Below are 23,421 nucleotides of genomic sequence, written 5' to 3' on the forward strand. Positions count from 1 at the left end.
TGAGTGACTTTCACTTCACTTCACTTTAAACATTTGTTGTAAAGCTGGTTTGGTGGTGCTGAATTGTCTTAACTTTTGCTTGTCCGAAAAGCTTTTGATTTCTCCATCAATTTTGAATGAGATCCTTGCCAGGTACAGTAATCTTGGTTGTAGATTTTCCCCTTTCAGTGCTTTAAATATATCCTGCCATTCCCTTTGGAGAAGGTAATGGCACCCTACTCCAGTTCTCTTGCTTGGAAAATCCCATGGACGGAGGAGCCTGGTAGGCTGCAGTCCATGGGGTCACTAAGAGTCGAACACGACTAAGCGACTTCACTTTCACTTTTCACTTTCATGCATTGGAGAAGGAAATGGCAACCCACTCCAGTGTTCTTGCCTGGAGAATCCCAGGGATGGGAAAGCCTGGTGGGCTGCCATCTATGGGGTCGCACAGAGTCGGACTGAAGCGACTTAGCAGCAGCAGCAGCAGCAGCAGCCATTCCCTTCTGGTCTGCAGAGTTTCTGCTGAAAGATCAGCTCTTAAGTGTATGGGGTTTCCCTTGTATGTTACTTGTTGCTTCTCCTTTGCTGCTTTTAATATTATTTCTTTGTATTTAGTGTTTGTTAGTTTGATTAGTATGTATCTTGGTGTGTTTCTCCTTGGGTTTATCCTGTATGGGTCTCTTTGTGCCTCTTGGACTTGGTTGACTATTTTCTTTTCCTTGTTGGAGAAAATTTCAACTATCTCTTCAAAAATTTTCTCATACCCTTTCTTTTTCTCTTAATCTTCTGGGACCCCTATTATTTGTAAGTTGGTGTGTTTGATATTGTCCCAGAGGTCTCTGAAACGATCCTCAGTTCTTTTAATTCTTTTTACTTTATTGTGCTCTTCAGAAGTTATTTCCACCATTTTATCTTCCAGCTCACTGATTTGTTCTTCTGCTTCAGATATTCTGTTATTGATTCCTTCTAGAGTATTTTTAATTTCAGTAACTGTGTTGTTTGTCTCTGCATGTTTATTCTTTAATTCTAGGTCTTTGTTAATTGATTCTTGCATTTTCTCCAATTTGCTTTCAAGGTTTTTTATCATCTTTACTATCATTATTCTGAATTCTTTTTCAGGTAGTTTGCCTATTTCCTCTTCATTTATTTGAACTTCTGTGTTTCTAGTTTGTTCTTTCATTTGTGTAGTATTTCTCTGCCTTTTCATTATTATTTTTTTTAACTTATTGTGTTTGAAGTCTCCTTTTCCCAGGCTTCAGGGTTGAATTCTTTCTTCCGTTTGGTTTCTGACCTCTAAGTTTGGTTCAGTGGTTTGTGTAAGGTTCTTATAGGGTGATATTTGTGCTTAATATTTGTTAGTTTTTCTTCTGATGGGCAAGGCTGAGTGAGGTGGTAATCCTGTCTGCTGATGATTTGCTTTGTATTTTTGTTTTATTTTGTTTGTTTAGATGAGGCATCTTGCATAGCGTGCTATTGGTGGTTGAGTGATGCTGGGTCTTGTACTACAGTGGTTTCCTTCTTGTGAGTTCTCAGTATTTGATACCTTCTAGGGTTAGTTCCAGAGAAGGCAACGGCAACCCACTCCAGTGTTCTTGCCTGGAAAATCCCATGGACAGAGGAGCCTGGTAGGCTGCAGTCCATGGGGTTGCTAGGAGTCAGACACGACTTCACTTTCACTTTCACTTTTCACTTTCATGCACTGGAGAAGGAAATGGCAACCCACTCCAGTGTTCTTGCCTGGAGAATCCCAGGGATGGGGAAGCCTGGTGGGCTGCCGTCTATGGGGTTGCACAGAGCTGGACACGACTGCAGCGACTTAGCAGCAGCAGCAGCAGCAGCAGCAGGATTAGTTCTCTGGAAGTCTAGAGTCTTGGATTCAGTGTTCCCACTCCAGAGGCTCAGGGCTTGATCTCGAGTTTTGCGTGGGTCTATATATTCTTTTCTGCTGGTCAGATACTCCTGTCCACTTTCAACTGGTATTCTTCATGCACTTCTGTGTCTGAAAGTGTATTCCAGGTGTATCTGTGGAGAGAGATGTATTCCACGTCCATCTACTCCTCTGCCATCTTGTTCTCTCTGTGCCTGGTCTTTTTATGTAGAGTTCGAAAACAAGCTATATAGCCTTCTCTCTCTCTCTCTCTCTTTTGCTAGAAAAGACTGAATATAAGTATATACTTGTTTCTAGATCACACTGAACTAATCAGATCACAAATAAACTATACAAATGGAGATTTGCTTATTCACAGTTTGCAAAATCTTGCTTTTCCATGATACTAGATGTGGGAAATGACAGAGTATCCCACATTAGTGATTGCCTTTGACTTAAAAACTATCATGTGCTATCACAAAACTTAAATTTTACTTTTGCTTTAGCTACCAGCTTTCTTGGGAACCTAGTACATATCACTCAGCATTGAGGCTCTTAATTTAAGGTTTTGAACATCTAGAATTTCATTTATTTTTTAATTAAGTCAACCACCTTTTATTTATTACTTACAGTACCCTAACTCTGGATTTTCAGGATGAGTCAAGCATGACCCTTTCCCTTGTCGAGTTCCTGGTAAAGCTGGGGAGGCAGTATGTTAATAGTTAGTTACAAAAACACTATAATGAGTGGTGTGAGAGGTACATACAGGTGCCTGTGTGAAGGGAGAGTTGTTCTAGGTCAAGGATGCCATTCCCATTCTGGGCGTAACAAGTAGTTTGTTGTCAAACTCCATGAATGGAAGATCAGAGTGAAAATTTAGTCAAAAGTAAGGTATAAATTGCCCCATAAACCATACTATAGACTTTATCCGAATCATGCTTTGGACTTTATCTTATAGGCATCAGGGAGCTATTGGGTGGTTTTAAGCAGCTGCAAATATGTCACTTTACCTTATACAGAAGTGGCCCTAATGGAAGTGTGGGTTGGGTGTAAAGACATGTTGAGGGCCAGAATTACTGCATATACTTTTCATAGTGATAGAGTGAGGATAAGGCTGGGATGGAGGCCCTGTTTCTGTGCCATGGGGGCGGCTTAGAGGGAGAGTAGATGAGGGCAGTAATCCAGAGAGCAGAGCTATGGGAGACAATGGCCCTGGGCTGGAGCGGGGAGAGTGACAGAAATGAAAACTTTTAAGGACATACTATAAAGACCTTGGAGAGGAGGATGAGAGGGGGTAGCCCAGATGACCTGAGGTAAGAAATACAGATGGAGGAAAAGCAGGTTGTGGGAAGAAGGCTTCCGCTTTGGCTATGCTGTGTGAAATATCTATTGCCTATTGAATTGAATATTAACTCCTTCCTTGACTTTCACCACCCTCTGTACTCAAGCTGGAACCTACTTCCTGACCTAATTTCTGGCCCAAATTCCTGTTTTTACCCCTCGGTCTGCCAGACTTGACTATCTGCTACTCTCAGACAGAAATAATTTCCATCTCTGTTGCTTTGCACATGATCCCTTTACCTGGCTTGACTTCCCTTCTGTCTCTCATGCCAGAAGATGATCTGTCTTTAAAGGCTCTTTTTGGAAACACTTCTTAATCCTTATGAATGTTAGTAGTCTCTTTAGCACTTTGCTTTTACTTATAAGTTTAAGCAGCCATTCTGCCTTTTATATTGCAGCTAGTTATGTGTCTTTCTTACTTATACTTCTTTTCTAAATGGCTAGGATATTATTTTACACATAATATGTGCTTAATAAATGTTTATTAGCCAAAACGAAGATAGTATTTGGTTTGAGGAGAGCACTGAATGTTGATCGAAGGATATGTATTTTCTAGGTTCTCAACACTTCAATCTTTCCCAGTACTTTTGTTAACATAGTGAAGGTTGCTTTTGTAGGAAATAACAGTTGAAATTATTAATGGCTTGTAGAAAGGACCCTTCTCCTTAAGACTGGATGATATCTTTTACTTTAAAAAGTCACTTGCTTTATAATTCTACAATTTCCCCCTACCCTTCTAATTTCTTTCATAATCCTATTTAAGTTTTTAGCTAATTAAAATGGCTTAAATGTCTTAATTTTTACTTTACCCATTAAAATCAACTTAAAGAAACAAAGTAGTAAAGAAGGCTCCTGTGAGCTATTAGAGAATGGTTAAAATTAAAAATATTTTATCTAATAAGTAAGAAAAGAGATAGCTGTTGACATGGCTTTTATATTACAGTGATAGTAAAATTTTAAAAAAGTTAGATTAGGAAAGACTATGGTTATAGAATATGAATGTGTTACCCAGTTGGCACTAGAGAAGACTTTCTACAGTACTGCCATTTAAGGCATTGCACTAATGTGACAGATGAAAATAGATCACAAATTCATGCCATATTCTGTAATGCTCCTATTGTGCACTAGTGTAGGTCTCTACAGTGGCAGTTGAATCCCTTAGCTGTTGTTCACCCACTAAATTGTGTCCTACTTTTTGCAACCCCATGGACTGCAACACGCCAGGCTCCCCTGTCCTTCACTATTTCCCAGAGTTTGTTTAAACTCATGTCCATTGAATTGATGATTCTATCTAGCCATATTATCCTCTGCTGCCCCTTTCTCCTTTTGCCTTCAATCTTTCCAGTATCGGTCTTTTTCCAATGAATTGGCTCTCTGCATCAGGTGGCCAAAGTGTTGGAGTTTCAGCTTCAACATCCGTCCTTCCAATGAATATTCAGGGTTGATTTCCTTTAGGATTGACTGGTTTGCAGTCCAAGGGACTCTCAAGAGTTTTCTCTAGTACCACAGTTCAAAAGCAGAAATTCTTTGGTGCTTAGGCTTCTTTATGGTCCAACTCTCACTTATGTACATGACTACTGGAAAAACCATAGCTTTGACTAGATGAACCTTTATTGGCAAAGTGATGTCTCTGTTTTGTAATACACTGTCTAAGTTTGTCATAGCTTTCCTTCCAGGGAGCAAATGTATTTTATTTTCATGGCTACGGTCACTGTTCACAGTGATTTTGGAGTCCAAGAAAATAAAATCTGTCATTGCTTTCACTTTGCCCCTTCTATTTGCCATGAAGTGATGGAACTGGAAGCCATGATCTTAGTTTTTGTCAATGTTGAGTTTTAAGCCAGCTTTTTCATGCTCCTCTTTCACCTTCATCAGGAAGCTCTTCAGTTCTTCACTTTCTGCTGTTAGAATGGTATCATCTGATCTGAGGTTGTTGATATTTCTCCCAGCAATCTTGATTCCAGCTTGTGATTCATCCAGCCTAGTATTTTGCATGATGTACTCTGCATATAAGTTAAATAAGCAGCATGATAATATACAGCCTTGTTGTACTCCTTTCCAAATTTTGAACCAGTCCATTGTTCCATGTCCAGTTCTAACTGTTGCTTCTTTATCTGCATACAGGTTTCTTAGGAGGAAGGTAAGGTGGTCTGGTATTCCCATCTCTTTCAGAATTTTCCACAGTTTGTTGTGATCCACACAGTCAAAGGCTTTGGTGTAGTCAATAAAGCAGAAGTAGATGTTTATCTGGAACTCTCTTGCTTTTTTGATGATCCAACAGATATTGGTAATCTGATCTCTGGTTCCTCTGCCTCTTCAAAATGTAATTTGTACGTTTGGAAGTTCTTGGTTCATGTACTGCTGAAGGCTAGCTTGTAGAATTTTGACCATAACTTTATTAGCATGTAAAACTAGAACAGTTGTACAGTAGTTTAAATATTCTTTAGCATTGCCCTTCTTTGGGATTGGAATGGAAATGGACCTTTTCCAGTCCTGTGGCCACTGCTGAATTTTCCAAATTTGCTGACATATTGAGTGCAGCACTTTAATAGCATCATCTTTTAGGGTTTGAAATAGCTCAGCTGGAATTCTATCATTTCCATTAGCTTTGTTCATTGTAATGCTTCCTAAGGCCCACTTGAAGTCACACTGCAGGATATCTGGTTCTTGGTGAGTGATCACATCATTGTGGTTATCCGGGTCATTAAAATATCTTTGTACAGTTCTTCTGTGTATTCTTGCCATCTCTTGTTAATGTCTTTTTCTTTGTTTGGTTAGGTCCTTGCTGTTTCTGTTCTTTACTGTGTCCATCTTTGTATGAAATGTTCCCTTGGCTTCTCTGATTTTCTTGGAGAAATCTCTAGTCTTTTCCATTCTATTGTTTTCCTTTATTTCTTTTCATTGTTTATTTAAGAAGACCTTCTTATCTCTCCTAGCTATTCTCTGGAACTCAGTATTCAGTTGGGTGTGTGTGCATGCCCAGTCACTTCAGTCATGTCAGACTCCTTGCAACACTGTGAACTGGAGCATGCCAGGCTCCTCTGCCCATGGGATTCTCCAGGCAAGAATACTGGAGAGGGTTGCCATGTCCTCTTCCAGGGGATCTTTCTGACCCAGGGATCGAACCCATGTCTCCTGTGTCTCCTGCATTGCAGGCCAATTCTTTATCGCTGAACTACCAGCGAAGCCCTCAGTTGGGTATATCTTTCCCTTTCTCTCTTGCCTTTCATGTCTCTTCTTTCCTCAACTATCTGTAAGGCCACCTCAGACAACGACTTTGCTTTCTTGCATTTTTTTTTTTTTTTAACTTTGGGATAGTTTTGAGCACTACCTCCTATACAATGTTATGGACCTCTGTCCGTAGTTCTTCAGGCACTCTTGTCTACCAGAGCTAATTCCTTGAGGCTATTCATCACCTTCACTGTATAATCATAAGGACTTAATTTAGGTCATACCTGAATGGTTTAGTGGTTTTCCCTACTTTCTTCAATTTAAGCCTGAATCTTGTATTAAGAAGCTGATGATCTGAGCCACAGTCAGCTCCAGGTCTTATTTTTACTGACTGTATAGAGCTTCTCCATCTTTGGTTGTAAAGAATATAATCAATCAATCAGATTTTAGTGTTGACAATTTTCTGACGTCCATGTGTAGAGTCATCTGTTGTGTTCTTGGAAAAGGGTGTTTGCTATGGCCAATGTGTTATCGTTACAAAACTCTGTTAGCTTTTACCCTGCTTCATTCTGTACTCCAAGGCCAAACTTGCCTATTACTCCAGGCATCTCTTGACTTCCTTTTTTGCATTCCAATCCCCTATGGTGAAAAGGACATCCTTTTTGGTATTAGTTCTAGAACTTCTTGTAGGTCTTTGTAGAACTGGTCAACTTCTTTGGGATCAGTGGTTGGGGCATAGACTTGGATTATTGTGATATTGAATGATTTGCCTTGGAAATGAATAAAGATCATTCTGTCATTTTTGAGATTGTGCTCAAGCACTACATTTCATACTCTTTTGTAAACTATGAGGACTACTCCATTTCTTCTGAGGGATACTTGCCCACAGTAGTAGATATAATGGTTATCTGAATTAAACTCACCCATTCCTGTCCTGATTTCTAAGATGGTGATGTTCACTCTTGCCATCTCCTACTTGACTACATCCAACATACCTTGATTTATGGACCTAATATTCCAGATTCCTATACAATATTGGTTTTTTGTTTTTTGTTTTTTTTTTTTTGCAGCTCTGGACTTAATTTTCACCATCAGACATATCCACAACTGAGTGTTGTTTCTGCTTTGGCCCAGCAGCTCCATTCTTTCTGGAGCTATTAGTAATTGTCCTCTGCTCTTTCCCTGTAGCATATTGGACACCCTCCCATCTGGGAGGGGGGTTCATCTTCTGATGTCATATATTTTTTACCTTTTGATAGTGTTAATCTGTGGCAAGAGTAACTGGACTGGTTTGCCATTTCCCCCTCCAGTTGACCACATTTTGTCAGAACTCTTCATTATGACCTGTGCATCTTGGGTAGCCCTGCACAACATGGTTAATAGCTTCACTTGAGTTATGCAAGCACCTTCACAAGGCTGTGTTCCACGAAGGGGTAGTTCCCTAGCATATCAATTTAATTTTCAGTATCTTCAGGGTACCTAGAAAAGCATACATGAATTAGGAAAGATTAGAAACCCCTTTTTTTTTGTACTCTAAATTTTAATGTATAACTGTTACACACTATTAAAATACACATGGTATTATGGAATTATGCATGAGCAGAATGCATAAAGTAAGAAATTTCTTCTTTTTATATTACTGCTGCTGCTGCAGTTGCTAAGTCGCTTCAGTCATGTCCAACTCTGTGAGACCCCATAGACAGCAGCCCACCAGGCTCCCCCGTCACGGGGATTCTCCAGGCAAGAACATTGGAGTGGATTGCCATTTCCTTCTCCAATGCATGAAAGTTAAAAGTGAAAGTGAAGATGCTCAGTCGTGTCTGACTCTTATCTCTAATTTAGTACCACATCAGTGGGGAGCTGATTCTGTATCTATGATGAAGGTGTGTCTAGCCTAGAACAGATTTATAGACTGAAGAAAAGTGAATAAAACTCAAGTTCTTTAAGAGCTGCACATGTGAGGTCAAAGACTTTCCATTTGAGAAGGACTATGTAAGTCTGCTATCTAGGTTATGACCAACCTAGATAGCATATTGAAAAGCAGAGACATTACTTTGCCAACAAAGGTCCGTCTAGTCAAGGCTATGGTTTTTCCAGTGGTCATGTATGCATGTGAGAGTTGGACTGTGAAGAAAGCTGAACACTGAAGAATTGATGCTTTTGAACTGTGGTGTTGGAGAACACTCTTGAGAGTCCCTTGGAATGCAAGGAGATCCAACCAGTCCATTCTGAAGGAAATCAACCCTGGGATTTCTTTGGAAGGAATGATGCTAAAGCTGAAAGTCCAGTACTTTGGCCACCTCATGCAAAGAGTTGACTCATTGGAAAAGACTCTGATGCTGGGAGGGATTGGTAGCAGGAGGAGAAGGGGATGACAGAGGATGAGATGGCTGGATGGCATCACTGACTTGATGGACATGAGTCCGAGTGAACTCTGGGAGTTGGTGATGGACAGGGAGGCCTGGTGTGCTGTGATTCATGGGGTCGCAAAGAGTTGGACACGACTGAGTGACTGAACTGAACTGAACTGATGTAAGTCTGATAAAGAAGGAAAGGGGTCAGTTTTGCACAGTGGTAAAAAGAAAGATTAGCAAGATCTGAACTTGGATCCTACATTAGAATAATCTTTGCTATAAATTCCAATTAAGTTTTTGTGTTCCTGGTATATAACTGACTTTGTGCTGGAAAAGAAACAAGAATTATTTTACAAAATAGCTTCAGGCTAATTTTTACTGTTTGCTGGTTGAAGAGATGGGAGATGTTTTCAGAAAACATGCACCCTCCAGCCCTTGGTGAGAATCATCTACTTTCAGGGGTCATGGTCACCTATGTGAAAGTGAAAGTTGCTCAGTTGTGTCCAACTTTTGCGACACCATGGATTATACAGTCCATGGAATTCTTCAGGCCAGAATACTGGAGTGGGTAGCCTTTCCCTTCTGCAGGGATCTTCCCAACCCAGGGATTAAACCCAGGTCTCCCGCATTGCAGGTGAATTCTTTACCAGCTGAGCCACAAGGGAAGCCCCACGGGTCATATATGATAGTTGGTTAGATCCCCATAGGTGATTTGGGGTAAAAAAAGTTTTAGCTTTCTATATTTTTATATCCCAAGGCCTACTACGTGATATTTACTTTTTGAAATAAAATGAATCATTGAAAGCATCATGACTTTAGTTTCAGTCAGTTCAATTGCTCAGTTGTGTCCGACTCTCTGCGACCCCATGAATCGCAGCATGCCAGGCCTCCCTGTCCATCACCATCTCCCAGAATTCACTCAGATTCACGTCCCTCAAGTCAGTGATGCCATCCAGCCATCTCATCCTCGGTCGTCCCCTTCTCCTCCTGCCCCCAATCCCTCCCAGCATCAGAGTCTTTCCCAATGAGTCAACTCTTCACATGAGGTGGCCAAAGTACTGGAGTTTCAGCTTTAGCATCATTCCTTCCAAAGAAATCCCAGGGTTGATCTCCTTCAGGATGGACTGGTTGGATCTCCTTGCATTCCAAGGCACTCTCAAGAGTCTTCTCCAACTCCACAGTTCAAAAACATCAATTTTTCGGCGCTCAGCTTTCTTCTCAGACCAACTCTCACATCCATACATGACCATAGGAAAAACCATAGCCTTGACTAGACGGACCTTAGTTGGCAAAGTAATATCTCTGCTTTTGAATATGCTATCTAGGTTGATCATAACTTTTCTTCCAAGGAGTAAGCTTCTTTTAATTTCATGGCTGCAGTCACCATCTGCAGTGATTTTGGAGCCCAAAAAGATAAAGTTTGACACTATTTCTACTGTTTCCCCATCTATTTCGCATAAAGTGATGGGACCGGATGCCATGATCTTCGTTTTTTGAATGTTGAGCTTTAAGCCAACTTTTTCACTCTCCATTTTCACTTTCATCAAGAGGCTTTTTAGCTCCTCTTCTCTTTCTGCCATAAGGGTGGTGTCATCTGCATATCTGAGGTTATTGATATTTCTCCTGGCAATCTTGATTCCAGCTTGTGGTTCTTCCAGCCCAGCGTTTCTCATGATGTACTCTGCGTAGAAGTTAAATAAGCAGGGTGACAATATACAGCCTTGACGTACTCCTTTTCTTATTTGGAACCAGTTTGTTGTTCCATGTCCAGCTCTAACTGTTGCTTCCTGACCTGCATACAGATTTCTCAAGAGGCAGATCAGGTGGTCTGGTATTCCCATCTCTTTCAGAATTTTCCACAGTTTCTTGTGATCCACACAGTCAAAGGCTTTGGCATAGTCAATAAAGCAGAAGTAGATGTTTTTCTGGAACTCTCTTGCTTTTTCCATGATCCAGCGGATGTTGGCAATTTGATCTTTGATTCCTCTGCCTTTTCTTAAACCAGCTTGAACATCAGGAAGTTCTTGGTTCACGTATTGCTGAAGCCTGGCTTGGAGAATTTTGAGCATTACTTTACTAGCATGTGAGATGAGTGCAATTGTGTGGTAGTTTGAGCATTCTTTGGCATTGCCTTTCTTTGGGATTGGAATGAAAACTGACCTTTTCCAGTCCTGTAGCCACTGCTGAGTTTTTCAAATTTCCTGGCATATTGAGTGCAGCACTATCACAGCATCATCTTTCAGGATTTGAAATAGCTCAACTGTCATTCCATCACCTCCTCTAGCTTTGTTCATAGTGATGCTTTCTAAGGCCCTCTTGACTTCACATTCCAAGATGTCTGGCTCTAGATGAGTGATCACACCATCGTCATTATCTGGGTTGTGAAGATCTTTTTTGTACAGTTCTTCTGTGTATTCTTGCCACCTCTTCTTAATATCTTCTGCTTCTGTTAGGTCCATACCGTTTCTGTCCTTTATCAAGCCCATCTTTGCATGAAATGTTCCCTTGGTATCTCTAGTTTTCTTGAAGAGATCTCTAGTCTTTCCCATTCTGTTCTTTTCCTCTATTTCTTTGCATTGATCACTGAAGAAGGCTTTCTTATCTCTCGTTGCCATTCTTTGGAACTCTGCATTCAGATGCTTATATCTTTCCTTTTCTCCTTTGCTTTTTGCTTCTCTTCTTTTCACAGCTATTTGTAAGGCTTCCCCAGACAGCCATTTTGCTTTTTTGCATTTCTTTTCCATGGAGATGGTCTTGATCTCTGTCTCCTGTACAATGTCACGAACCTCATTCCATAGTTCATCAGGCATTCTATCTATCAGATCTAGTCCCTTAAATCTATTTCTCACTTCCACTGTATAATCATAAGGGATTTGATTTAGGTCATACCTGAATGGTCTAGTGGTTTTCCCTACTTTCTTCAATTTAATTCTGAATTTGGTATAAGGAGTTCATGATCTGAGCCACAGTCAGCTCCTGGTCTTGTTTTTGCTGACTGTATAGAGCTTCTCCATCTTTGGCTGCAAAGAATATAATCAGTCTGATACTGGTGTTGACCATCTGGTGATGTCCATGTGTAGAGACTTCTCTTGTGTTGTTGGAAGAGGGTGTTTGCTATGACCAGTGCATTTTCTTGGCAAAACTCTATTAGTCTTTACCCTGCTTCATTCCTCATTCTTTTTTAGTCAGTATTAAATAACTATATTGGGGTATTTAAACAGAAGATTTAAGTTAAACTTGAACAACTTGCAAGGTGCAATTGCATTTTTTTTTTTTTTGATGGGAGCACAATGTTCTTTTCACATTTCCTACTTCTCTGGCATTTATTATAAGGAACAAAGCATTTCTGGAATGCTCATTTTAATTTGAAAGCTCAGGCTATTCTATGGAAAACATTTGGCGCTTGGAGGATCTGAACAATAATAGAGGAATGTTCAGTGGGAAGCATCATGAACTGTGGCACTTAAAATAAATTCTGAAGGAACATTTTAGACAATGATACTTATTGTTCATTTAAAACAGGTTTTAAGCAAAGTGCTGTAATTTGTCTTAATCTGGACAAATATCTTTTAACTTGATATATAAATTACACTGGTAATAGCAAGATACTTGTCTTTTGTAATATGTGAAAACCCATGTAATAAACCAGACTTATTATCATCTTTACATAATGCATGATAAAGACATGTGGCCCTATTTGACTGCTTGTACACCACACAGAATGTGCTTTGTTAATTGACTCCTTCACATTTAGCTTGGAGTACCCTATTAGCAAGATATAGATAGACCCAGAGAGAACATCTTTGACAAGGATCTCATGGGTATGGACTAGAAAACATAAGTTAAATACCATCCAACACTTGTGTCATATTTTATGTCTTAAAAAACACTTTACATTATTTAAATTTCATATAATCTTACAGGATAATATGATTATTATCATTTTCCAAGAAAGGAAATAAATGCTTGCTATAAGGAAATCCACTCTGGGTTGTGAATACGGGAATACAGCAAACTAGGATAAAGAGGAAGGTTTGTTGGACAGAGGAGGGGAATAAAAGGGCAGATGAAAATTATTTTCATCCATATATTTCCCCTGTAGCTTGTGAGTTCTTTCTCAATTCAGTTCAATTCAGTCACTCAGTCATGTCCAGCTCTTTGTGACCCCATGGACTGTAGCACACCCGGCTTCCCTGTCCATCACCAACTCCCTTCTCAGTTCTTGGCCAAGAACTGGATCCAGTTAGTCAAATAAACAAATATTTAATGCTCCATTAATAATAAACAAGCAAAGTCTCGAGGGGCTGTAGAACAGGAAAGATTATGTATAGTCTGTTGTCAAAGTGTGGCACATGATTGTTAACAGCCTTGGGTCTTTGATGACACACAGAGCCTAACTTTCAACAAGAGTTTCAGACCTTTTTTAAGTAGTGGATACAAGTGTCTTTTTCTTCTCTACAATGGGGATCTTCATGTTTTGCTTATGAAAATGTTAACCATATTTAGTTACTGGAATTCAAGGTTTAATTAAGTGGATATTTTTCACAATGTAATTTTGTATAAGGTTTTGTTTCCAAATATAGACACTTAATTTCTGTTTCCAAACAATGCTCTTATCATGAGTTTATTCTTTTTTTTTAGATTATTTGCTTATTTTTATTTTGGTTACACTGGGTCTTTGTTGCTGCATGTGGGCTTTTGCTAGTTGCAAAGAGCAGGGGCTACTCTCTAGCTGTGGTGTGCAGGCTTCTCGTTGCAGTGGCTTTCTTGTTGTGGAACGTGGGCTCTAGGCACATGGGCTTCAGTAGTTGTAGCGCTTGGGCTCACTAGTTGTGGCTCACGGGCCCTGGAGTTGTGCCAAGTAGGCTCAGTAGTGGTGTATGGGCTCAGTTGCCCTGCAGCGTGTAGAATCTTCCTAGACCAGGGATCGAACTTGTGTCCCCTGCAATGGCAGATTTCTATCCACTGTACCACTAGGGAAGTTTGAGTTTATTTTTACTTTAGCAAATCTACAAAAGTAATACATGCTCACTAAGATGACACCACCCTTATGGGCAGAAAGTGAAGAGGAGCTAAAAAGCCTCTTGATGAAAGTGAAAGAGGAGAGCGAAAAAGTTGGCTTAAAGCTCAACACTCAGAAAACGAAGATCATGGCATCCGGTCCCATCACTTCATGGGAAATAGATGGGGAAACAGTAGAAACAGTGTCAGACTTTATTTTTTTGGGCTCCAAAATCACTGCAGATGGTGACTGCAGCTTACTTCTTGGGAGAAAAGTTATGACCAACCTAGATAGTATATTCAAAAGCAGAGACATTACTTTGCCAACTAAGGTCTGTCTAGTCAAGGCTATGGTTTTTCCTGTGGTCATGTATGGATGTGAGAGTTGGACTGGGAAGAAAGCTGAGCGCCGAAGAATTGATGCTTTTGAAGTGTGGTGTTGGAGAAGACTCTTGAGAGTCCCTTGGACTGCAAGGAGATTCAACCAGTCCATTCTGAAGGAGATCAGCCCTGGGATTTCTTTGGAAGGAATGATGCTAAAGCTGAAGCTCCAGTACTTTGGCCACCTCATGCAAAGAGTTGACTCATTGGAAAAGACTCTGATGCTAGGGGAGATTGGGGGCAGGAGGAGAAGGGGACGACCGAGGATGAGATGGCTGGATGGCATCACGGACTTGATGGACGTGAGTCTAAGTGAACTCTGGGAGATGGTGATGGACAGGGAGACCTGGCGTGCTGCAATTCATGGGGTCGCAAAGAGTCGGACACGACTGAGCGACTGAACTGAACTGAACTGAATTAACATATTCAGGAAATTTAAAGTAGAGACATTAAAAAGTTTCTCTGTTCGAAAGAGAAAGATAAATATCATATACTAATGCATATATATGGAATATAGAAAGATGGTACTGATGAATTTATTTTCAGGGCAGCAGTGGGAAAACAGACATAGAGAACAGACTTATGGACATCAGAGAGAGGGGAGGAGAGGATAAAATGTATATAGAGAGTAACATAGAAACTTAAATTACCATATGTAAAATAGATCACCAATGGGAATTTGTTGTATGACTGAGGAACTCAAACAGGGACTCTGTATCAATCTAGAGGGGTGGAGTGGGGAGGGAGGTGGGTAGGAGGTTCAATAGGGAGGGGACATATATATACCTGTGGCTGATTCATGTTGATGTTTGACAGAAAACAACAAAATTCTGTAAAGCAATTATCCTTCAATTAAAAAATAAATTAATTAACAAAAAAGTTCATTGGTTCAATTACTCCATTCATTTAGCCATTTATATACGAAACACTTATTGAACAACTACTTTATGTTGAAACTGATACTTGCTCCTTGGAAGAAAAGCTATGACAAACCTTGAGAGTGTATTACAAAGCAGGGACATCACTTTGCTGACAAAGGTCCATATAGTCAAAGCTTTGGTTTTTCCAGTAGTCATGTATGGATGTGAGAGTTGGACCATAAAGAAGACTGACTAAAGAATTGGTGCTTTCAAATTGTGGTGCTGGGGAAGAGTGTTGAGAGTCTTTTGGACAGCTAGGAGATCAAACCAGTCATTCCTAAAGGAAATAAACCCTGAATATTCATTGGAAGGACTGATGCTGAAACCGAAGCTTCAATATTTTGGCCACCCGATGCGAAGAGCCGATTCATTGGAAAAGACCTTGATGCTGGGAAGGATTGAGGGCAAGAGAGGAAGGGAATGATAGAAGTTGAGATGGTTGGATGACATCACTGACTCAATGGATGTGAGTTTGAGCAAGCTCTGGGAGATAGTGAAGGACAGGGAAGCCTGGTGTGCTGCAGTCCATGGGGTCACAGAGTCTGACATGACTTAGTGACTTAACAACTACCACCACCACCGCAACTTCCATGCATTGTTCTGAGTGCGGGAGAAAAAACCACATTTCCTGTTTTCATGGAGTTTACATTTTGTGTTGGAAGGATGCAGTAAACATATATGAACAAAAAATATCGGGCTCTGAAATGTCCTGAAGAAGTACAAAGGGTAGTGAGGGAACAGAGTGGAAGAGGATGAGGGCTGGGGTGGTTAGGAAAGGCTTCTTGATAGGACATGTTGAGGGGGATCTGAGTGTTGGGGAGGCCAACTGAGTTAGGGGATAGTGTAGGAGAGAAGTAAGAGTTTACAAAGAACCAGAATGTAGGTCATCGTGAGAACTTGGGTTTTGTCCTCCTTAGATAGCCACTGTTTCACATATTTCAGAGTGATTCTGCACCACACCCCCACACACATTAGTAATCTCTTTTCTTAATCTAAATATATTACTACCTACTGACTTAACTGTAATTATTTTTGCCTCCCTCTGAATGTAGATTGCTGGCTACCAAGTGATATAAATAATCATTTGACATATATATATATCAAATAATATATATATGGATATATATATAATATATTTTGCATTGTTCCAATAGTAAAACTCGATGAGATTCCTTTCTTCCTTCCTTTCTTCCTGTCTTTAGTTGGGAAGTCCATGGTAGCTGATAATACTGCTATTGGTAACTTGACTTGACTTTTGGGAATGTACTAGTAGTAATGGGAATGAATCATGTTATTGCGAAACACTTCTTTTTGTTCTGGTCTATGATATCCCAGGACTGTTCCTCTTGCAATTTATCTGATGAGTGACTTGTGTTTTTCCGATTTTAGGTTACTACACTTGTAAATTGTCCCCAGAATCCTTCCAACAGGAAAAAGGGACGTTCAAAAAGAGCCAGAGTCCTTCTAGCTTCGGTGGAGGAAGCAACTTGGAATTTATTAGACAAGGGAGAGAAGATCGCTCAGGAAGCCACAGTTTTAAAGGAAGAACTTACTGGGGCACTTGAGGAAGTTCGCAAAGAAAGTGAGTACTCTAGGCCTGGTTGGAAGCAACTGCATATCCTTATGGGATTAGGTACTGAATTAGATTTGAGTGTTGTGTTTTAGTTGATTTGAGTTTAATTAGTCTTTTGTTGAGCTCTGAGGAGCTAACTGTGGGCGACAGCGTGGCTCATTAGGCAGCTCCAAGGCTCAGAGCTCCTGATTCTTCCTTATTTGTTCTCCTCACACCATAGTTTAGCCATAATAAACAGAGAAATGTACACTTTTTGTCATGAAATGAGAAATGACTAATGAAGCTGAAGACATATTTTCCTATACATTAAAAAATTGTCAGTTTCCTTGTAAACAATTGGAGATAGAAGCTGCAGACCTGGCCACCTTAGAGGTACATTTTTCATTTTTCTGGAGGTTTATATTTCCTAAACATAAAAAATTGTTTTGCATAAACTATGTATAACTCACGTTGCTGCTGTGTTACTAGTACACAATAAGGGGCAATGTAGTGGGAGTGATAAATCAGGAGCTTGATATGAACATAGGCATACTACTATATATAAGACAGATAACCAACAAGGACCTACTGTATAGCACAGGGAACTCTACTCAATATTCTATGATAACCTATATGAGGAAAGAATCTAGAAAAGAATGAATATATGTATATGTACAACCGAATCACTTTGCTGTACACCTGAAATCTAGACAACATTTTAAATCAATTATCCTCCAGTTCAAAGACCACACACACTTTCTGTGCCGGTATCGCTCTCGCAAACATGGTGAACGTTCCAAAAACCCGCCGGACTTTCTGTAAGAAGTGTGGGAAGCACCAGCCCCACAAAGTGACACAGTACAAGAAGGGCAAGGATCCTCTGTTTGCCCAGGGAAAGCGGCGTTATGACAGGAAACAGAGTGGCTATGGTGGGCAGACTAAGCCGATTTTCCATAAAAAGGCTAAAACTACAAAGAAGATTGTACTGAGGCTTGAATGTGTTGAGCCCAGCTGTAGATTGAAGAGAATGCTGGCTATTAAGAGATGCAAGCATTTTGAGCTGGGAGGCGATAAGAAGAGAAAGGGCCAAGTGATCCAGTTTTGAGCTTCATATTTTGTTTAATTATGAAGACAATAAAAATGCCATCAGTAAAATCCTCTTATTTATGCTTAAAAAAAAAACCACACACACAAAATTACATACTAAAAGCATGTATTTCACCTTTTGAGATTTTGAATAGTTTTTTTTTAAACATTTTAATTTATTTTTAATTGAAGGATAATTGCTTTACAATATTGTTAGTTTCTGCCATACATCAGCATGAATCAGCCAAAGGTATACATACATCTCCCTCTTGGAACTCCCTCCCACCTCCCACCCCATCCCACGCCCCCTCAGTTGTCACAGAGCACTGATTTGAGCTCCCTGAGTCATACAGCAAAATTCCCACTGGCTATCTATTTTACTTATGGTAGTGTATATATTCGGAGAAGGCAATGGCACCCCACTCCAGCACTCTTGCCTGGAAAATCGCATGGATGGAGGAGCCTGGTGGGCCACAGTCCATGGGGTCACTAAGAGTTGGCCACGACTGAGTGACTTCACTTTCACTTTTCACTTTCATGCATTGGAGAAGGAAATGGCAACCCACTCCAGTGTTCTTGCCTGGAGAATCCCAGGGATGCGGGAGCCTGGTGGGCTGCCATCTATGGGGTCGCACAGAGTCGGACATGACTGAAACAACTTAGCAGCAGCAGCAGTGTATATATTTCCTTGAATAATTTTATAAAAAATATATTGTTAGCAGGCTATTTTATAAAGAACTGAACAATACTCTTTTAGTTAGTGGATTGATTTTATATATCAGCATGTATTAGGAGCTATTTTGAGAGCATAAAAGAAGCAAATTTTCCTGTTCAGCTTCTTAAAAGAAACCTGGAGGTATTCATATACTTCCTTCTCCCCATCCCAAACATAATTTTAAGAAGATCAGGGAATTTTTAGTAATTAAATAATTAAAATGAATAATTAACCACAATAAACTTTAGGTCAAATATAATTTTTTTGGTTATATATGTTATATGTGTGCATGCTGTTGCTTCAATTGTATTCAACTCTTTACAGCTCTATGGACCATAGCCTGCCAGGCTCCTCTGTCCATGGGTTTCTCCAGGCAGGAATAGTGGGGTGGGTTGCCATGCCCTCCTCCAGGAGATCTTCCCTACCCTGGGATCTAACCTGCATCTCTTATATCTCCTGCATTGGCAGGCAGGTTTTTTGTTCTTCTTTTTTTTTTCACCTCTATTGCCACCTGGGAAGCCCATATATATTATGTATGATTTATATATTAAAGAGATTCTTTGGAAAATATATAAAAAAATGTCTAAGATAATTTGAAATAAATTCATCATTCCTCCTTGCTCCCTACCACCTCAAACCCATTTTTTTCTCCTGTCTTATCTGCCACAGTATTGTCATCCACTTAGTTACCAAATCAGTTAGACTTTTTGTTTTTATTCCACCCCTCTCTGCCAATTAGTCTCCAAGTTTAACAAATTCTTCTTTTGTTTCTCAGATCTGTTCTCTCTTCTCCATTGTTAATGTTGCCTTCTGAATTTTGGATTACTGCCTTAGCCTTGCCCAATACCAAAGCCAAATGTGTTTTTTAAAAAGTAAAATATATAAAAAATCAGGAAATAGTGAAAAAAAAGTAAAATATACTTCATTGTAGATTTGTTTTGCATTTCTCTAATAATGAGTGATGTTGGGCATCTTTTCATGTGCTCAAATCCGGTGCTTTGTGACTATCTAGAATGGTGGGATGGTATGGGGAGAGGGAGGGGGTTCAAGAGGGAGAGGACATATGTATGCCTATGGCTGATTCATGTTGATGTATGGCAGAAGCCAACACAATAATGTAAAGCAATTATCTTTCAATTAAAAATAATAAATTAAAAAAAGAAAATATACTTATTTTACTTCCCTGCTTAAAATCCTTTTAGTAACTTTTGAAGGATTAGGGATTATCTTTCTGGATAAAGTTCAAACTTTTAAACTCAGCTCCCACAACATTCCTTGTTTGGCTTCTACCATTCTCTCCTTTCTCTTTTTATTTTTTGGCTGTACAGTAGCATGGCGTGTGGGATCTTAGTTCTTTGGTTAGGGATCGAACCTGTGCCCCCTGCAGTGGACGCACAGAATTTTAACCACTAGACCACCAGAGAAGTCTCTAGACTCAACTTCTTAAAGGTGGCAAGCACCACATTTATTTATACATAACATACCTGATAAATGTTTGTTAAATAAAAAAAGAACCTAAGCATCATTTTATATTATAAAAATTTATAATTATTTTTGCCTGTTTTTATGAAAAATTTTCTTTCATAGTTATGGTTTCTTTGCTAAGTCTTTGGAAGGAATACGAACCCTATTTGGTACCCTTTCTCTCAGAAAATGTCACCTATTTGCCAACATAGTTTCCATAAATCACCTGGCAGTAAATATGTAAGACATTGATCTTTCTTAGAAGAGAATAATAATTGTAATAATTGTCAGGAAATGGTATTTGCTTTTTTAAAAAAACAGTGATCAACACTTTTAGCTCAACAAAAGTAAATTATTTTAAGGAAAAGTTCTCAAAGAGAAGTCTCTTTGGATTCTAGAATTATGCAATGTATCCCTCACTGTGTTCTGTGATAATGTGTGAAATACATATACATGGCATATGCTATATACACAACAAATACATTTGGTTAAAGATCACCCAGTGCTTTATACTCCTAATCTTTTTGACCAACTTCCAAATTGAATTACTGCCACTAGTGTGTAGGAGGAAGGCAGTGAAATGGCAAATGGTTCTGGAATTTGGGGAATGGCCAATGCTTATCTTGTGGATAGCAGAGAGAGTGACAGTGAGAGCACTGTTCTCAAAAACTTGGAAGGAATTTAGCTCAGTGGTGGAGTTAAAGTATCAGGAGAGTTAGTTCTGATCCAAGTAACTCTGTATAATACTAGAAACATATTTTAAAAATTTCCTACTTTCATTCTTCTTCTTTTTTTTTTTTTTTGAGGGCTTCGTCTAGTGTCATGGGAAATAGATGGGGAAACAGTGGAAACAGTGTCAGACTTTATTTTGGGGGGCTCCAAAATCACTGCAGATGGTGATTGCAGCCATGAAATTAAAAGACACTTATTCTTTGGAAGAAAAGTTATGACCAACCTACATAGCATATTGAAAAGCAGAGACATTACTTTGCCAACAAAAGTCGTTTAGTCCAGGCTATGGTTTTTCCAGTAGTCACGTATGGATGTGAGAGTTGGACTGTGAAGAAGGCTGAGTGCCGAAGAATTGATGCTTTTGAACTGTGGTGTTGGAGAAGACTCTTGAGAGTCCCTTGGACTGCAAGGAGATCCAACCAGTCCATTCTAAAGGAGATCAACCCTGGGATTTCTTTGGAAGGAATGATGCTAAAGCTGAAAGTCCAGTACTTTGGCCACCTCATGTGAAGAGTTGACTCATTGGAAAAGACTTTGATGCTGGGAGGGATTGGGGGTAGGAGGAGAAGGGGAGGACAGAGGATGAGATGGCTGGATGGCATCACCGACTCGATGGATGTGAGTTTGAGTGAACTCCTGGAGTTGGTGGTGGACAGGGAGGCCTGGCGTGCTGCGATTCATGGGATTGCAAAGAGTCAGACACGACTGAGTGACTGAAGTGAACTCAACTGAACTGTATGGTGTCATAATGTGAAGGAGTTTTGAAGAGCAAATGATAAGTTTAATACTTTTGAAAGAGTGAGGAATACTGCAAGTAGAGGGTATTTTTATCTATACTGTATATATATTGACTTATTTTCAAGAAGAATTCTGACAATAATCTAGAATTTTTTTCTAATAAAAACATAGTATAATTTACATAGTCTTATTATAGGAGTCTCTCTTATTCTGTTTTACTGCCTTCTGTGGCTTTAGCTAGACAGTCAAAGTGATAAATAAAATGGGCATTTGGTTACCTAAAGAAGCTGCTTGTAGAAGATAGTATATGGATAGTATTGGGGGAGAATGGTGAAAGGAAATGTGAAACTGTCAAGATCCAGAAACTGTGGTCCATGTGTTGATTATATATGGTCACTCATGGCTGGATGGCATCACGGACTCAATGGATGTGAGTCTGAGTGAACTCCGGGAGGTGGTGATGGACAGGGAGGCCTGGCGTGCTGCGATTCATGGGGTCACGAAGAGTCGGACACGACTGAGCGACTGAACTGAACTGAACTGAACCTAATAGATCTTTTACAGTGGTAAAGTATTAAATCTGGTACTAAATAGTTTTAGAATATTCATGTAACAGTTACCTAGGAATTAGCTAAGAATTATTTATAATGTCTGGATTACATTTTTTGCCTGCAGCCTATTTGCTACTTTTGTGTAACCTTTGCTCTTCTACAACAGACATTATTTCCAAGTCATACAATTGCTTGTATAATATTTAAGGGATTTTTAGTGGCTTATTACAAAAAATACATGTTGTCAAACAACTCAATATATTTTCATTTTGAATATATGAATGTAACTTCTACCTAAAAGTATGTTCAATAATAGAACAATAGAATATATAGAATTACAGAATAGAATATATAGAATATGTAGAATAACAATAAATAACAATAGAAATAAATAACAATAGAATACATAGAATAACAATAATAGAGTAACAGAATAAAAAATAGAACAATACTAGAACCTTAGAAGCATACCCTGTGTCAGTTACTACTCTCGCCACACAGGTTACCATTATCCTGCTTATTACATAGAGTAGTTTTTTTTTCCCCCCTCATTTTGAACTTTGTATAAGTAGGATCATACAGTATGTAGCCTCTTGAGTATGTCTCCTTTTGCTCAGTGTTATCTTTGTGAGGCCTTGCCATATAGTAGCTCATTTGTTTTTGTTGTTGAATGTGTGTATCCTAAGTCACTTCAGTTGTGTCCGACTCTTTGTGATGCTGTGGACTGTAGCCTGTCAGGCTCTTCTGTTCATGGGATTCTCCAGGTGTCAATACTTGAGGGGGTTGCCATGCTCTCCTCTGGGGGATCTTCTTGACCCAGCGATTGTACCCAGGTCTACTGTGTCTCCTGTATTGGCAGGTGCTTTCTTTACCACTGGTGCCACCTGGGAAGCCCCTTCATTGTTTAATAGGCCATAATTATTTATCCACTCTATTGTTAATGAATATTTGAGTTGTTTCCAGTTTTGGGCTTTAATGTACATTCCTCTTATGTACATATCTGTGCATTACTTATGGTGCATGAATGTAGACATCCTGTTGGGTTTATACCTGGGAATGAAATTCCTAGGTATAAACAATTGTCATAAGGTAAACATTCCGGAGAAGGCAATGGCAGCCCACTCCAGTACTCTTGCCTGGAAAATCCCATGGATGGAGAAGCCTGGTAGGCTGCAGTCCATGGGGTCGCTAAGAGTCAGACACGACTGAGTGACTTCACTTTCATTTTTCACTTTCATGCATTGGAGAAGGAAATGGCAACCCACTCCAGTATTCTTGCCTAGAGAATCCCAGGGGCAGAGGAGCCTGGTGGGCTGCCGTCTATGGGGTTGCATAGAGTCAGACACGACTGAAGTGACTTAGCAGCAGCAGCAGTAGCAGCAAGATAAACATTCAACTTTAATAGATATTATCAAACAATTTTCCAGCCTGGATTTTCCAGTTGACATACTCATCAGTAATGTATAAGAAATTCTAGTTGTTTTACATTCTTACTAACTTGGTGTTAACAAGTGTCAGTGCTTTAAATTCAAATGTATATAGTGGTATCCCATTGTCAATTTTTTC

At 39.5% G+C, this 23,421-nt stretch overlaps 2 protein-coding genes across 2 annotated transcripts in view; both read left to right on the plus strand.

Annotated features, from left to right (window-relative positions):
- Positions 1-23,421, plus strand: part of CTNNA3 (catenin alpha 3) — a 1,791,870-nt gene that overhangs the window by 19,456 nt on the left and 1,748,993 nt on the right. The window contains exon 2 of the mRNA XM_068981838.1: positions 16,407-16,599. Coding sequence (XP_068837939.1) covers positions 16,407-16,599 — 193 coding nt within the window. The remainder of the gene's footprint in view (positions 1-16,406; positions 16,600-23,421) is intronic.
- On the plus strand, positions 17,354-17,674 carry LOC138087582 (large ribosomal subunit protein eL42-like). Its single transcript, XM_068982810.1, has one exon. The coding sequence runs from the start codon at positions 17,354-17,356 to the stop codon at positions 17,672-17,674; it is 321 nt and encodes a 106-aa protein (XP_068838911.1).

The sequence above is a fragment of the Capricornis sumatraensis genome, chromosome 10 (assembly GCF_032405125.1).
Source record: "Capricornis sumatraensis isolate serow.1 chromosome 10, serow.2, whole genome shotgun sequence".
Classification (NCBI taxonomy): domain Eukaryota; kingdom Metazoa; phylum Chordata; class Mammalia; order Artiodactyla; family Bovidae; genus Capricornis; species Capricornis sumatraensis.

Bases quoted from the DNA above. Each gene is read 5' to 3' on its own strand.
- LOC138087582 (XM_068982810.1), top strand. From the start codon at position 17,354: ATGGTGAACGTTCCAAAAACCCGCCGGACTTTCTGTAAGAAGTGTGGG.